At 39.1% G+C, this 16347-nt stretch overlaps 1 protein-coding gene across 1 annotated transcript; it reads left to right on the top strand.

Moving 5' to 3' along the window:
* Positions 1-3000: 3000 nt before the first annotated feature.
* Positions 3001-15039, top strand: LOC128166372 (F-box and WD repeat domain containing protein 10B-like). Its single transcript, XM_052831481.1, has 10 exons — positions 3001-3283; positions 3863-4551; positions 7674-8119; positions 9420-9655; positions 10042-10245; positions 10345-10466; positions 11782-11930; positions 12100-12242; positions 12338-12496; positions 12670-15039. Exons 2-10 carry the CDS (start codon positions 3957-3959, stop codon positions 14357-14359), a joined length of 3744 nt encoding a protein of 1247 aa, XP_052687441.1. The 5' UTR covers positions 3001-3283; positions 3863-3956; the 3' UTR covers positions 14360-15039.
* The last annotated feature ends 1308 nt before the right edge of the window (positions 15040-16347 follow it).

Raw genomic sequence — 16347 nt, 5'->3', positions numbered from 1 at the left:
AAAAATTTGTTATATGATTATTTTTAATTTTACAATTTGAAAATTCATTACTTACAAGTAATGTGGTATGTGACACCTTGTGTCGAATTATTTATCGAAGTAAACAATAAAATCAAGTATAATTATTTAAATACTTTCTTTCCCCATCATCGACATCTTACAGCATGGCACAGTGGGTTCACTACAAACCTGTAGGTCATGAGTGCGAATCCCGTTGAGGACAATAAAAATTTTCACTTTTCAAAAGTTTTTGGTTGAATAGTGAATACTGTGAAAGAAAATGGGAGGGTGGCTTAAAAATTTGAATCTCTCTCAAGACTGAGGTTGGGACACATTAATCCTATTAGTTCATTTTCCCCTAGCTTTATTTATTTGACTTAGTTTTGCATTAAAATATACCTATTTATATAGGCCTATAATGATATATGAAAGTATTATGATGTTTAGGAAATTTTCATCTCAGAAATGAAAAGTCCCCAAGGTGTTTGGGACTTGGGAACCATAACCCCTACCTGAGGAACTTTCATACCAAATAAAATTTAAAATATTTTTTGTGTTTATTTGCAATGATTTTCATTCAATTTTTTTATGTCACATTTATTAAAATACACTTTCTTATAACATCAAGCAGCTTTTTCAGATGATTTGTCAACAGAGTAAGAAAATATGAAAAATTATTTTTTGGGGAAATACTAAAAATAATTGCAATAATAACATTTTTGATTATTATACTTTCATGTTAAATACTGAAATCTGATTGGTTTAGACGCAGTTGATAATCCGTTCTATTACCCTCAGAGTTAGCAACACACTTAGCAACGGGTAACACAACGAATTGTTACATGCGCGTAAATTATGCGTGTACGGTTCGCCGTGGAATTCACGTCATTTCTATATAAAAGCAGTAAAAAATCTATAAAATTAAAACATTCAGTGTAATGAAATAAATAGTGCCTGTTTGGAAGGATAACAGTTGAAATTGACACCCCGAGGAAACCATTGTCAACCGACGCGAAGCGGAGGTTGACAATGGTTTTCGAGGGGAGTCAATTTCTGTTACCCTCCCAAACAGGCACTATTTATATATTATTGCACTATTTATATAATGTTAAGAAGTGTTAGATTTTTTTTAGGTGTCCGAAGGAAATATCCATCATATGACAAAAACATTTCTCTTAATTTGTTAATGGTTAACTTTAAAAAAATTATTTAACTAAAACGCAAAAAACACTTTAAAATTCTTTTTAAAAAACCTATATCTCCTTATCATCATTTTAATATTTGATAAGTAAATGTTTTGTGGTCTTCTATTGAAAATTGGAATAAACTGTGGGTGTATAGAGCCACTTTAAGGAAAAGTGGCTGCCCCCTCTAGCTGCAGACAAACCTATCTTGAAGTATCTAGTAATCTACATTACGAAATAGTTGAGCCATTAAAAATAAGTGTAGACGCTAGTAAAATTAAACAAGAATTGAATTTAGTCGGATGCACCACTGAGTTATCCAAGGCCCTTGGATGCACGTGTAGGGGCAAGAAAGTTGGGGGTGCTCCTTGTAACTTAACGGGTCGTTGCAACCTACGTGTGTGAAACTATTGGATCCATGTTGGTGTGTACCTCTTTCAAATAATGTTCTAATTTGGTAAAATTCTACTTGATAATGGTGTGAAGTTTTAGTCATGACTTGTCATAATCCCACTGTTGGCATCAGAAAATGTTAATTACATAGACATTTGTCTATTGCATAGACAGATTGCATCCTTCCATTTTGCTTCATGATTTTCAATTTTCTTTTCCCCAGCATGCATGGATCCATGTTGGATATAAATTATCCAAGCCAGGTGTTGCAGCTGTTACACGTGATAAAGGGTCGTAACTCTTTTATCTTTAAAGTGTCTATTAAACTAGTTAAATTTTTTTCTCGATTATGATGTCGAGTTTTAGTTTACCCACTGTTGGCATTAGGGAATGTAAATTATCCATATGCATAGACTGGAATGCATTTTTTCATTTTAAACATTCATGGAATGCGTAAATTCTTGAGCGGACAAATTGATGGAAACAAATTTTAAAATAGTCAATCGATTTTGCCGTTTTTGATATTAATGTATGAAAGCAATTGGATTGAAGTTTAAAAAGAAGCTTGGAGAGAGAATACTTGCTAGATTCCTGTTTTACATGTAAATATATTTATATGAATCAAAGTCAATCAAAACGTATCAGTTTTTCCACTTTCGTGTGATGCAAATTGAATTGGTGAGGAGAATTGACATTTTAAAAAATATATAGAAAGAGGACATTAGGCCCATATATCAGTTGTAGAACATTACTCAAAATAAATCAGATCTTGTAATAAGTGCATGCATCACATTCATATATGTTTACATAGTAAAATAATGTTTTGATTAAATTAAGTCTGGATGATTATGCAAAGGCACCGTTCAGCAGGCATGTAGGATCGTTTTTGAAAGGGGGGGGGGTGGCAAACTCATCCAAAAAATTTCACAAGCAGAAAAAATTTCCGAATTAATCTTTAAAATCCTAATCCGTGGTGGTCGGGGGCTGGCGTATATCTTTAACTTCAATATCGCTCATTTCCAAATATATTACATACTCAAAAATGGGGGGGGGGGGCAACTGTATGATAATTGATTCATTTAATATCAAATTTAAGAAGATTGGTTGCTGCGAGAAAATGTGGAGGGGGTGGGGGCAGCCCCCCCCCCCCCCCCCCCCCCATGCTACGTGCCTGGATCTCCGTTTAGGATCCTTGATTCCTTGTGTATAGTTTTAGATCCGCGCACCGACTTTATGCGAAAATAAATTATCCAAAAATAGTATATTATTGGTTTATGATGTAGATTTAAAATATATTTGCCCATGCTGATAAATTTACGTACGTACAGTTTATTCAATATAAAAAGCTATTTGTTACACTAAATGCGATGTTTGGATTTCACAATTCGAAGAGGTGGATATTGCTAGCTCTGTTTGTACTGTAAACACATTTTCGTCACCTTGGGGATGTAGACGATTGATTGGGTCTCTGAATCGCCGGCATTTACCCATATATCATGACTGATTATTAATAAGCGTGTCCTGGCCAAGTGTTTGTCAAAGATATTACGACCTTGTCACTGTCAAGTCGGTCTTAGTTCATGATTTATTACTTTTAGTACTTTGTGAGTGCTAACCAAACTTCTCAAACTTCCGATCAACTGTGGAACAAGTTATTTGTGTCGCGTTTTCACGCTTCTGGATTTTCCGATGTAAACATCACACAGGTGAGACTTAACTTCTGTAACAAGCTCAAGTATTTTTCCTTCCTTCAGTAGTTCGTATAGATAACCCCGTGTGTGCACGTTCAACCCACCTGCAGTCCCAGAATATACAAGTATGTTACCATGCACCAATTGTTGTACCAAAGTGCTTGTCATTAAACATTGTAGTATTTTATGGCGTATGTGTTTATTTTATAAATTATTTAATTAAATAAGTTTATACATGCATATAGATATGATAAAATTAAGACCATCTATATAATTATAATATCAAGTACATAAAGTCTGAAAACATACATGTACTAGCTGTTTTTCTTTCTGTTAATTTAAACTTGCAACTATTTTTTGAAATTCTTCAAATTTACAAAGCACTTCATGATTAATTCTAAATCATGTTTTAATTACTTTTCATCTATGTTGCACGTGATATTCTACAATATTATGTCTGCTACTTTTTACATATGATCCGTTCATTAGCCATTATCACAATCAATAAAATTATCTGTTTAATCCTAATTATCTTACTAACAGAAAAATGTGACAATATCATAAAGACTATCTATTGATTACTATTATTTTTAGATAACATGCTGAATGAGCGCCGGCTCCCATTGATTGGTGTGGGGTTTGTAGGTTATCAGCGATCGGAACTTCACTGACGGGAGAGGAGACCACCATGCTAGAGGTCTGCAACCTTAACTCAGGGATGGACAGCTTGCCAAATCTGGTCAACAACAGCATGAAGCACCCCAGCGCCAGCCTGGAGGTGTTTGAGTTTAACATTGGGAAGGCCCCAAGTCTGCGCTGTGCTAGCAGCCAGCAGGCCATTAGTTGTGGGGAGTGTGAGACCTGTCTCCTGAGTGACCGCATGAAGAATGCCAAGGAGTTCTTCCCCAAGATGGGTGACCATTCTAGGAAGCGGTTTATGCTGGGTCTGATGCGTCGCTTCCACAGCGTGGACCTGTTACACCAGATGGTCAGTCTGCTACAGCCACTGTCCTGTAAGGACTTCACCTACTCCCGCAGTCGTGCAGCCCCGAGTCTGGACACGGACATGACCACATTTAGTTCAGACCGCGCCATGGATTTGATGGAAGTGGAGCGATTTATCACGGGAACCTGGATGTGGTTCCAGAAGGCCATGTACTGGACCAAGGCTAACTTCGCCCTGTCCCTGCTTCAGCTTTGTGACAGCTCCCTGCTTCACACCCTGAGTTCACAGGCCCGGACCCTCCTCATCACCGAGGAGAAAGCCACGTCAATAGCTGCAGGTAAGAAATTTACGGTCAAACTCTGAGAAATTATACTCAGTGGATACTTATGTGTCTAGACACAATTAATGATACCACAATAGGGATTTTGGTAACTTGAAAAATCTGAGAAAAAACTAAATGCACATGAATATTGCCAAAAAAAAATTTTTTGTAGTTTATGCTCTTGCACAATTCCATTAGGACCTCAAATTCAAATCTTTTTTTTCAAATAGTTTTTCATTGTTAATTTTTTGTTGAAATATTTAATATAATTTTAACTTCAACATGTTACTTTTCTGATCCTAAATACATGTATAAGATTTTTCCATTTTCCACTAATATCTAATATTTTTATGCCTTTACACAAAATAATTAGATGTAGATTGTAGAATACAAAACTTTTTCAAGTTATTAAAATGTACCTTTTTTCAACATTCCAGATTTCAATTCCATAAAATATTTCATTATGGTTGGTTCTTTTCCATTGAATATTTATAGAACTATAAAGCCAAGTGATTTTTTCTTTTCAATTTTTTAATTCATTCAAATAATGTAGTGGCATTCCTTTTTTAAAAGGTCTCTTTACAGTTAGAATGTTGTCAATATGTGTGTATTGTATATGATATATACAGTCCAGAAAAGTGTCAACTTAGTGTTATCAGTTGAGTTGATCCTAGTGTCATATTATTTTACTTTATTTGAATTGTCAGAAGAATGGAGGGGATTCTAGGCCTCTGATTAAATTTAAGTAAACATCTATCTATTAGTGGCCCAACACACACTGCCCATTAGGCCCTTTCTCCTCTGGTATGATGAATTGTAGATTCACTGGCATCTTGTGGGCAGTGTTAGACAGTCATAGTACAGGTGATTTTAGGGTTGTAAGGTAACAGTTTAAGGTAACGGTATAGGCAGTGAACCTGTAAAGATGGGGACAATATGGGGGATTATCGTACAAAGGACTGGATAAAGACACGGGGCTCAGGATCAAGCAGCCGGCTCAGTCTGTACAATAACTGGCAGGGCAGAGCTTTTCAGCCTGATAAGACACTTAATTCAAACGTCTGTAAATTTGATTTAATACGTCGGTGTGGATTTTAATATTAAGACTTAATCTTACTTATCCCTGGGTAATCTGAGAGCTGACAATAATTGCAGGACCATTGACAATAGACACGCCTACCACTTTCTATGGAATATAGAATCCGTTTGATTTTCAGAATCTAGATAGAAATTGGGGCGAAAAACTGATTAAAGGAACGCCAATGTCTTTATTGCTGTATTCCCTCATTGTATAACGTCTTTCATATAAATCGACTAGAATTATTACGTGAATATGACTAGCATCCCTCTATATTCTGTACACAAACAACCGAACTTCATACACCCCTCCCGTTAATTCTAACAAGAGTCAAACGATAGACAAAGAGCAAAGTCAGCACAAACCCAGGGAGTGCGGGACCGTAGGATATACACAGAGTTAATTCCGTTTATACTGAGATATAAAGCGCCTAATTAAATTTTATTTAGTGATATTAATCCTTTTAATCGCCTTATTCAGTTCAGAAGATTAACAATGCAGGTTATTTTAGAACTCTGCATGCATTGTGCATTGGCGGTGTACAGAAATCCTTGGGTTTATACTATGCACGTCTAAGTAAGTGCCAACGTTTAAATCAATGGACTAATAATCATCAATGCTCCCTAAAACATGTCGTCAAGATTGAAACCATGTCGGCGACTGATTACCGACTTCAACAATCTGCCAAAACTCTGACACATGTCTGCTGCGACGACGGACGCTCAAAAGCCGGAATCTCCCGCGGACTCAGTCACGTGACCCTGGACTGAAGATGGTTTTGTCCCAAAGCAGGCGACAACGCGCGGAGCGCACTTCTGCAGAGTTATCTGATCAAAATATGACATTTAAAGACATCACAAATTAGATCTAACCACCTCACTGCGCAAGAAGCACTTGTGCCAAAGTTTTGACACAATATCTCCAAAATCATTGTGTATAGAGCCATGACAATTCATAAAGGTATAAACTGTAATGTCAACTTTGCCGGATAATTGGAGTAGCTAAAAATTAAAAATAATGGGCCAAGATAGGAAAATTGAGCACTGGTATTACATTGTCCCTACTGCCCAATGCAATGCTTTTTGATTTGAGGAAACTTATTTAAAATGAAAATATATTTATGCATATAATGAGAAAAGTATGTTTGGTTTGTGTTTTATGGCGAATACTCAACATTAACATTCATGATGCCAACGGACATCAAAAGTTGCCTTAATTAAAAACTATGGGGTATAATTGTCATTGTATTTTGAAAACTCTTGGAAAATTGGTCAATTTCTCAAAATAAGCGCGAACAATAGCATTTAAATGACATTCCAGAGTTATAATCGATCCAGGTTTATTGCAAAACGTCTAAACACTATTCGCAAATAATGCCCCGTTTTGCTTTTACGACTGTTTGATTGTACGGCAGCAGACCTACGCGGCATTTAATTCAAAATGTGTGATTTGGTGGCGCTCTCCAAAACAAACCGGATGTTGTAAAACACACAGCGAGTCCTGGGCTACCAATATGTAGCAGATCCAGGCCTAATACAGTCTTGATTTACTAACATGTTGCGTTCAGAAGGACATTTTTCAGATAAAACACTTCAATTGATCGATGGTTGTCGTAAAAATCCCCATGTAGTCTTAGCGATGTCGTAAAAGGCATTATGTAGTCTTAGGGATGTCATAAAAGTATACAGTATTCATTTTGCTCTTTGAGGACCCTGAGTAAGCCAAAAATCCCACTGCGCCTGAGGACAGTAGTGCGATAAACTCGGCTACATTCGGTGTTCACCGTGCCCACTTTCACAATCAATAAGCCGATATAGTGTACTGTTGGATCAAATGCAGAGGAAACGAAATATATGCTCCCAGTTACTATCGGTCAAGATTTTTTTTATTTAAATAAAATACAGTTATGAATTAGGGCATTAAATAAGGCTTTGCTCACTGTAGTCAATATATTTATCAGTCGTTTTCAGACATGCTTGCATCATTTATTGTTTTTTAAGAGTCGTAAACAATAAGTCTCATACAAATTATAAATATTATTGCTGATGTCTACTTTCAGAGGCAGACTATGTGGAGTCGGCGTCGATCCCAGACACAGAGTATTCCTTCCACAGCGAGGAGCACGCGGACATCCACATCCACTCCATGGTGTCTCCACACTACAGCAAGCCCACAACCCACCCAATTACCGGCAACAAACTCTTCCTTGATGACGTCATCGAAAATGACGACAGCGGAACCGATAGCGAATCCGAGCTGTCGTCTGTTGACCCCGCGTGCATGGTCATTCCCACGTCTTCCAAGGCTTTCTCGGGGGTCGCGCGTCACAAAGACTTCATTCGATGTCTGCCCGTGCATCTGGCCAAGTATATTCTCAAGTTATTGGACAAAACGTCACTTAGCCACGCCCTGTTGGTCAGTCAGAACTGGAGGGCTCTTGTGCTGGAAGTTCATGACGAGGAGCGGATCAACCAGCTCTTGGAGGAAGATGTTATGCTAATGCAGGTGAGATTCAGGTGTAATACAACCGTGATACACGGTACCGAGTCAGTGTTAAAGGCATGAGAATTGGTACTGGTCAATATCTTATCAGATTTCTTGGAACACTTTTAGAATTATATGTTACGGAGACAAGCAACAATTTTACATGATAAAGGTGTAATGGTTTAGATATTAATAAGTTTCTAAATATGAATTTAAAAAAAGAGGCAAACCCCAATGGTTAGATGCTCAGCGAGGAGTGACGATTCTCCCGATCTCCATTTCAGCTAATGACGGCTGTCTCAGTAAGAGCCTATACATTTAATGAGTTTGTTCTTTGTACCGTTTTTTGACTGGTTTCCATGGTTCTGTTTCTGATACGAACAGGTGCCCTGTTGACCGGACGGTGGAGCTGTCCAGGTGACCCCTCTGTCGTCAATATGTTGTGGGTCTGCACCCACGGCCTATATTATTATTACGTCACCTGTTGTTTCATCTTTCTTATTTGCATGTATGCACACGTTATTGCATGTCTCACCTTCGTGCTGCATTTTGTTGCTCGTTTTTGCGATAATCGAGTATGAATGTCTCGGTTTTGATGTTCAAAGTAATGTGTTGTAGATAAAACTTCATTAATTAAGTTCATCACTTATGTATCAGTCAATTCTTTGCGCAAGTTTGTCACCTGACTACGCCGACATAAGGTCTATATTTTAGGAGGGAAATAATTCAATAAAAACTCATTAAAACGATGATTTATCTTATTGATGTATTAGCGAGGTAGAGAGCGACAGCACGGCTTTATTAAGAATTTCAAACAATTGATTTAAAGAAATAAAATCTGGAGACAAAGGAATTAAAAATGTATAGTGGTGATATTGATAACCCTGCGTTGATGAGTCCATTGTTTTCACGGGAAACCTAGCACCATGAACCGACAGACACTGGATTAGGGATTAGGATTCAAGCTGTACATCAGCTTTGAAGACGGAAAAAATACAAATAAAGCCGTCGGTTCTCATCTTTAGGAATTGTGGTTCGCTCTTGTCAATTCATCTGATGATACTAGTATTCTTATCCCTTTCTTTTCTTCAAACTTCCCAGGGGTGGGGGTGTCTTTACATGTCTCTAAACATTTAGTGTACTGATATAAAATAAAGTGGATATTGTGTCCGGTATACTTCCTTTTATTTTTACTGCCGAGACAAGAAGTATTACCATTCTCAAAAAATGAATTAAATCCAGTAATTTGATAGTTCTGACAGTGCGACCGCTATATTTCCATGATTTTGATAATTCTGACAATTTGACTGCTCTTTTTCAGGGGGCGGCGGCCCAGGGCGTGAACCATCAGTACGCCAAGGACATCGATGTTCCGGTCCCTAACCTGTTTCCGGGGACACGGACGGTGATCACCACGGACGAGGAGGTGATTAGCCCCACCTATCTACAGGAAGTAAACTTCAGTAACGCTTACAGCGGGGTCTCCACACGTAACGTCATTATGGAGGAGAGGAACGTCTACTGCGGCACTTACAACGTCATGGTTCTGTCAATGACGTAAGTAGATGGGATAGAATACGTTAGTTGGGTTAGTGAATAGGGATTGTAAGAGTATTACTGTGTTGGTAACGGCATTGTAGTGAATAGAAAGGGAGTACTGGTAGATCAAGTGTCATACTAACACTGCCGAGGAGAAGTTACACCCTTAACTGCACATCGTGAAATTAAAGATGGGTCATGAAAATCGAGGGTGGAAGATAGGTATATTAAAAGTTGATGGCATCACTCACAGTATGCGACTTGGTTTCTGATTGTAAAAAAGAAAATATAGAATTACAATTGTGATGCATAAATGTTTGTTTATTCTGGAAAGTCTTTAAAGTGTATTTACAGAAGATAATACGCTTTCAATAAATACATGTTGTTTCCCCAAATCTTTACAGTGAGGATCATCACCGAGTAATACACACTGACGGAGGACAGAACATCTCCATCGGATCCAAGGACCGGAAGATCCGGTTCATAGACCGGGACAGCGGCAACGACTTGCCTCTTGTCATTTCTGGTCACGCCGGAAGTATCCGATGCGTTCATATTTGCACGGACCGCGGAATCGTCCTGAGTGGGAGTTATGACACCAGCATCAGGTGGGTTCTTTAGTTGTTTTATGTACATAACACCACGGTACATCAGTGGACTGTGTTTGGACTTCGTTCACTGACCATCTGATTTGTTTGCACCCCCAGGATGTGGAGCGCGGAGACGGGCACCTGTAAGCGGATTTTCCGGGGACACCGGGACACGATCCTCACCATTCTGGTCCTGGATGACTACCTCGCCTCAGGGTCAAAGGATAACTCCTGCAAAAGTATGGTGATCTCTAAGTAGTTTAGCTTGACCTGAAATTGATGCCTACATTTTATAGCACGAGTCATAACGGAATATTAAGTTAATGCTTAATATCAATAAACACCAAATAAAATGCACTAGATGAAAAATTAGGATCATTTAATTAATTCCATGGATCAACGTTTGTCTGGACTAGAATTTCAATATAATTGAAAAACTTTAATTATTACTTCTATTAGCTGTCAATAAGTTCGGTATAGAGAGGTATATATTCCGTTTCGGATTGTCCGCTCCCTGTCAATATTTGGATTTCTACTCGAGGAACGATACCGCGGCCCTGATCGTGTGTTTAATCTCTACACTAAAGTGTGAAAGCAAATAATCACCTCATTCTTTAAACATTCATTCCAAATTCGTGCGCACGTTGATTTGCAAGTTTGGCGCGTTTACTCGGAGAATGAATTTGTTTTGGTATATGATGCATTAAGTTTTCTATCCGGAGCTAATTTGGCCAATGCCCTGAATCATGTATTTACATGTAAAACTTCATCATTCGAGTTCAAAGTCAAAACAAATTCATCTGACATATTTACTGTTCAGCATATCACTGTATTTAGTTTTGTAAAGCTCTCCTACTCCTCAAACTTTGGATTATTTGGACAGGCCTAAATAAATACGTCGACTTTCTTCATAAGAACATTCCGCAAATCGCTAAACAGGTGTTTATTCTTGTTGGCAAAACAATTCATTTGTCATTCACAGTGTGTATTTTTTCTCGGTGAAGTTTCCACTGCATGGAGTAACCATGATATTAAAAAATAAAGAATTAGGATACGTTGCGTTATATTTTTGTTGATTTTTATTTATACGAACCCACTTATCCACCTGTAGCTTTAAACAACACCATTTCTCTGGTAATTCTTGCTACTTTGAAGGTAGCAGAAAAAACATAACCTGGGTCATAGATACGATGAATGTCTTTAAAATGCTGTTTGTGGTTCATACCAGCATTAACGACAATTAATAAAATAATTGAATGATTTTAACGAGTATCTTGATTGAGGTTTGCAAAGTTTTACCGGGGTATTTTAAAAGCGCTAATGATTTGACCTTCTTTTTTTAATATTGTCTATGCTCATACGTTTGTTTTGCTTTAAAATCTTCATTCAAACTGGCTACTCCCCTAGATCCGATATTCTGGTAGTAACCGGCTATGAATTCCGGGTTTTGACCACAATAAAGAGACAATTATTTCCCTGTGTTGTATTACATACACACTTTTATCTCCCCACTGTGTACCGGTATATACAGCGAACCCACTAATCTATTTTTAGTATGGAACATGCAGACGGGCAAGTGCCAGAGGACGTTCAAACACAAGGCGCCGGTGTGGGCGGTCGCCATCAGCCATGAACTGTGTATCACGGGCTGTGAGCAGGGCAAGGTTAAAGTGTGGGACATCAAGTCAGGGGACCTTGTCAAGGTAGGCATCGGGGGTGAGAGTACCGGTCCATAATGACATACATGTAGTACTACATGTATTTAGAGCAATTGGTTGATAAACATATTTTGTATAAAATTAACACATCACATTTGTGAGGTAAGTGTTTGAGATAATCTCGCCAGAATAAAACCCCGAACGTGTCTTTTAGGTGCTGGCAAGACATCACGGTCAAATCACTTCGATCAAATTTGACCGCTGGCACATCATAACCGGAAGCAAGGACGGGTACGCCCTGGTGTGGAGCGCCCAGGGGGAGTACGCTCGCTGTCTGAACGCACTCCGACATCCAAAGTGAGTACAGCCATCGCCCCCATCGAACGCGTGTCTTCTTATATAGATACTTTATTTGATGACGTCACTGTGACGTTTACATTCATTATTTATAGATCGGTCCTGTGCCTAGAATTTCAATATTTACGAGTCATTACCGGATCAGCTGATGGACGTCTCCGGATCTGGAACATGATCACCGGACAGTGCTGCCGGATCATGCGTGGAAACAGCGCCAGTGATCCCATTCAGTCGATCATCGCCATAGATGACAGGTACCCGTTATATCGTTTTTTGATGAAGTCACGTGAATACTTAATCTCATCAAAAAACCATGCTAAGACCATCAGTAATCTACCGGTTCAACTATTTGTCTTAAATTGTTTCATGGTTGATAGCCTGCATTGAGTTGCGCGGGTGACCACATTCTCTTTATTTTCAATTCTAGAATTACACTAAATACAAGCAAGAATCTCATAGAACTGAGGTTTGAAAATGTGGAATGGGACTACACACTGGAGAACGACAAGATTCCGTCGGCCGTCAAATACAGCTCCTACTCGGATGCTCCTATACGCCCTCAGCCCTACCCCTACATCCGCGCACAGAGGATGAAACGCGCAGGCGCCAGTAATACCAAAATCATCCACCACGATCCCAAGAAGAAGAGCCGCAAGCCGCCCAACATTCTACAGATGAATCTGTACGCCAAGCAGATCCCACACAGCGCTAAATGCCTCAGTCAGAAGAGTCTGGAGAGTGCGCGGCTTATTCAGAGTGCTGCTCCGGAGTCGGGCTACGAGAGTGGCCCATCTCCTACCGCCATGGAGCACAGACCAAGCTCCGACAAACACACGGTATCTTCCTCCAGGTCCTTCCCAACCAAACCCCCTAAAGCCCCGCGCCCCAGCACCTTCAAATCGGCGACCTCCCAGCCCAGTGTTGTGATAGCGGACCCGTTATGTAAACATTACGATGACGACGACGATGACGTGCATGAACCAATGTCGCTAAAGAGAAGAGTATCGTGGGCGTTCGACCAATCCGTCTTCCCCAAAACAAAAGACATTTCTCTCTCAGAGACCAAGGCTTTGCTGCGGTCGCAGATGAGAATGAAAGCCGAAAGTATAGTGCCTCCCGATTTTATCTATCTCACAGTAAACGCAATACAGAGTTCAATGCAAAGTTCCGAAACCGCAACAAACACAAAAAAGAACGTGCGCGCCATGGTGTCCGGACTGGATGGATTCAAGCGTCCGTCGTCCTCCCCTAGTAAGATCGATCCCAGGACCAAGGTGCCCGTGGACGAACTGGGAATAGATAAGTTCAAGCATAAGACTGAGGAGGTGGAGACGATATCTGAGTTTTCTGACACCAAGTCCTTTAAATCTCTTAAATCGTCAAAAGCGAAGGAATCGGAGCAACTGCCTGGGCGTGACAGGGAGCGGTATGCCACGCCGTGTGAAATAAAGCCCACCAAGACTAAGATAAGGATGAGTCTTCATCCCAAGAAAGTGAAGACTACGGTTCCAATCGGCCGGTCCATCCGCCCCGTATCGGCCGCCGCTCACAGACAGGAACAGAGGGAAGAGGACACGACAGGACGTCCGGTGACGGCGCCGACCCTGCGGCGACCGGATACCGCAATTAGCGACGTCCCGTCAACGATCGCCTCAGCTCTTCCGGGAGTCATCCCCCCGCAAAAGAAACAACCCATGGGAATATCGTCATCTATGCACGATGTAAATTTAGTGCCAATGAAAATGTATCCCAAGGACATGAAAGAGAAACTAAGCGCCCTACTTCAAGAAAAACGGCGCGCCAAGTCGGAGACGATGCTGAGATCCGCGAGCGACACAGCCATCGGTAAGGTCAGTCAATATAACGACCCAATGCGGAGCCACGTCAAGTTTGAGCTGCGGACCTATGAACAGGAGAAAGAATTCATCAGTAACATCGAAACTATGTACATTGAGAAACAGCAGAGAGACGAGGAACTGATGGAGAAGAAGAAGCGAGCCGCGTGGTTAGCTAAAGCTGCCTCCAGGCCTAGCACCGTCATTCCGAACCAACGATATGGTGCCGCGCCAGGATCCGCGAGACCAAACACTGTACACGGCACCAAACCAAACAGGTGACTTCACCTGCCACTGTGACGTCATAATCATTGTACAGGTTGTGAGACAGCCAATCAGAACGATAAAGTGCACAGAACTCTCCATTTCTCATTGCCAAGTCCTTTATTGAACAGGGTTATCAAGTAGGTTGTGAATTTACAAGATATGATACACGAATGTTTTTGCCCTTGATAAGTATTATTACCTTGTTGACCTTTTTTTCGTATTTTTTGTACACAAGTTGTTTTAATGTTGGAGGAAATCCAAGATTTCTGTAGCTGCATTTGACTAGAGAGAAAGGAGCACTTGTCCACAGACTGCAAAAATTAATTTATTTTGAAAGTGCGATTGTATGACGATGTTATTAATGAGGTAAATATGATGATGTTGACCTGTGTGATTATTGCTAGCATTTAAAGGATGCCTGGAGAGCTTCAAAGTCGTAATACACTGTGTATGTTGGCATCCATGCTCTATTTTTTTTTACTGATACAGTAAGTACACATGAAGCCGAGTCGGCGCCTAGACACAAGTAGAACCCGCTCAGTCTGTGCTCGGTCAGACAGACGGACGAACATCGTGTGCCTTCTGATGATAAAGCTTTGGATTTGTCTACATTATTTTTGTAACATTCAGTACAACTGTGATATGTCAATAGTATTATTTACATTGTTTTATACTAATAAATGCTTCAAACCAGACACCAGGTGTCGCTATAACCGGTGTTACTTTGGTCCATTTGGATATGTGTTATTCATTTTGATGATCCATTATTAAAATGCCGGTTATATTATGTAATTGACTTTCAGTAAATTCTAAGTAAAGGACCAAGATTTATAACATAATTCATGCAGTCATCAACTGCCGCAATTATCCGACGAACAATAATTTTATTAGACGTTTTATTTTACTACAGAATTGCACCCTACATTTGGTATGTTCCGTCTTCATCTTCCGCAGTTTTTTTCTTCACTGATAAAGGTTACCGGGTATTAAATTTTACAATTTTAACATAAAGAACATTGGATAAACTGTAAACAATGTTGTTACATTCGCCCAAGAAGTCTTTAATATCGAAATATTTCTTAAAGCAATATGAGCTGTATTTTTTAGAATTTTATTTTGTTGCAAAATCCTGCTAGAATGATAAGTCTGTATATAACTTAAACTTTTATGATAAATAAGATTTGAAAAAAATCATAAATTTTTGTCAAAGGAAATATTTTTCTTCTAAGGAATATATAGCTGCATAAAACAAAATAATCTTATTATTGGGAGTTGATTTTAATCAACTCTCCTATGCACGAAAGTGAAAGTGTTTGGGCCTAAGCACAAATCAACACCGCTGTCAACATTTAGTTCTAATCAATAAATTCGATGTAATGAGTTCTTAAGCATCGTTTTTCAAGGAAACTAATTTATAGATACAATATAGTCTCGTTCAACCAGACGCTCGGCTGTCTCCGTAAATCTCCGACATGCAGAGAGTCTCTCTTGCTTGTCGGAGATTAACGGATACAGCTGAGTCTGGTTGAACGAGACTAGAGTTCAATTTTGCTTGGATCCATACAATTTCTCATAACTATTTCGATCACTGATAAGTAGTTTGATGGACTAATTCTTTGAATATTACACATGATTGATATTTCCACGAAATTCCTGTTGGAGAATTCATATTATAAAAAATGTGCGTAATTCACATACTTATAGGAATTTACTTGCCATGCATGCAAAATAATATCGTTGATTTTAAATAAATAATCGATAAAATCAACTCCCGTCAGTACTTCAGTACTTTGATATAAAGATGTAAATGAATCAGATTAAACCTTATACAAATTGATATAAAGTCAAACGTAAAGGAAATCTTTATTTTTAAAATCTTTGTACTGATTTTCAAAGGACATAATGCATCGCGCTTCTCCCATTCTCACAATGGGCGCAGTATTGTAGAAAATGAGGCATCAACATAATTTAATTATAACAATTTTAATACAAATTAAAAGTAT

This window comes from Crassostrea angulata, chromosome 10 (genome assembly GCF_025612915.1).
Source record: "Crassostrea angulata isolate pt1a10 chromosome 10, ASM2561291v2, whole genome shotgun sequence".
Lineage (NCBI taxonomy): Eukaryota > Metazoa > Mollusca > Bivalvia > Ostreida > Ostreidae > Magallana > Magallana angulata.
This window is presented reverse-complemented; position numbering and strand designations above follow the sequence as displayed.

Coding starts and splice junctions, on each gene's coding strand:
- LOC128166372 (XM_052831481.1), top strand. CDS start 3,957: ATGCTAGAGGTCTGCAACCTTAACTCAGGGATGGACAGCTTGCCAAAT. Junction 9,656..10,041: donor GTCATGGTTCTGTCAATGAC/GTAAGTAGATGG, acceptor AAATCTTTACAG/TGAGGATCATCACCGAGTAA. Junction 12,243..12,337: donor AACGCACTCCGACATCCAAA/GTGAGTACAGCC, acceptor CATTATTTATAG/ATCGGTCCTGTGCCTAGAAT.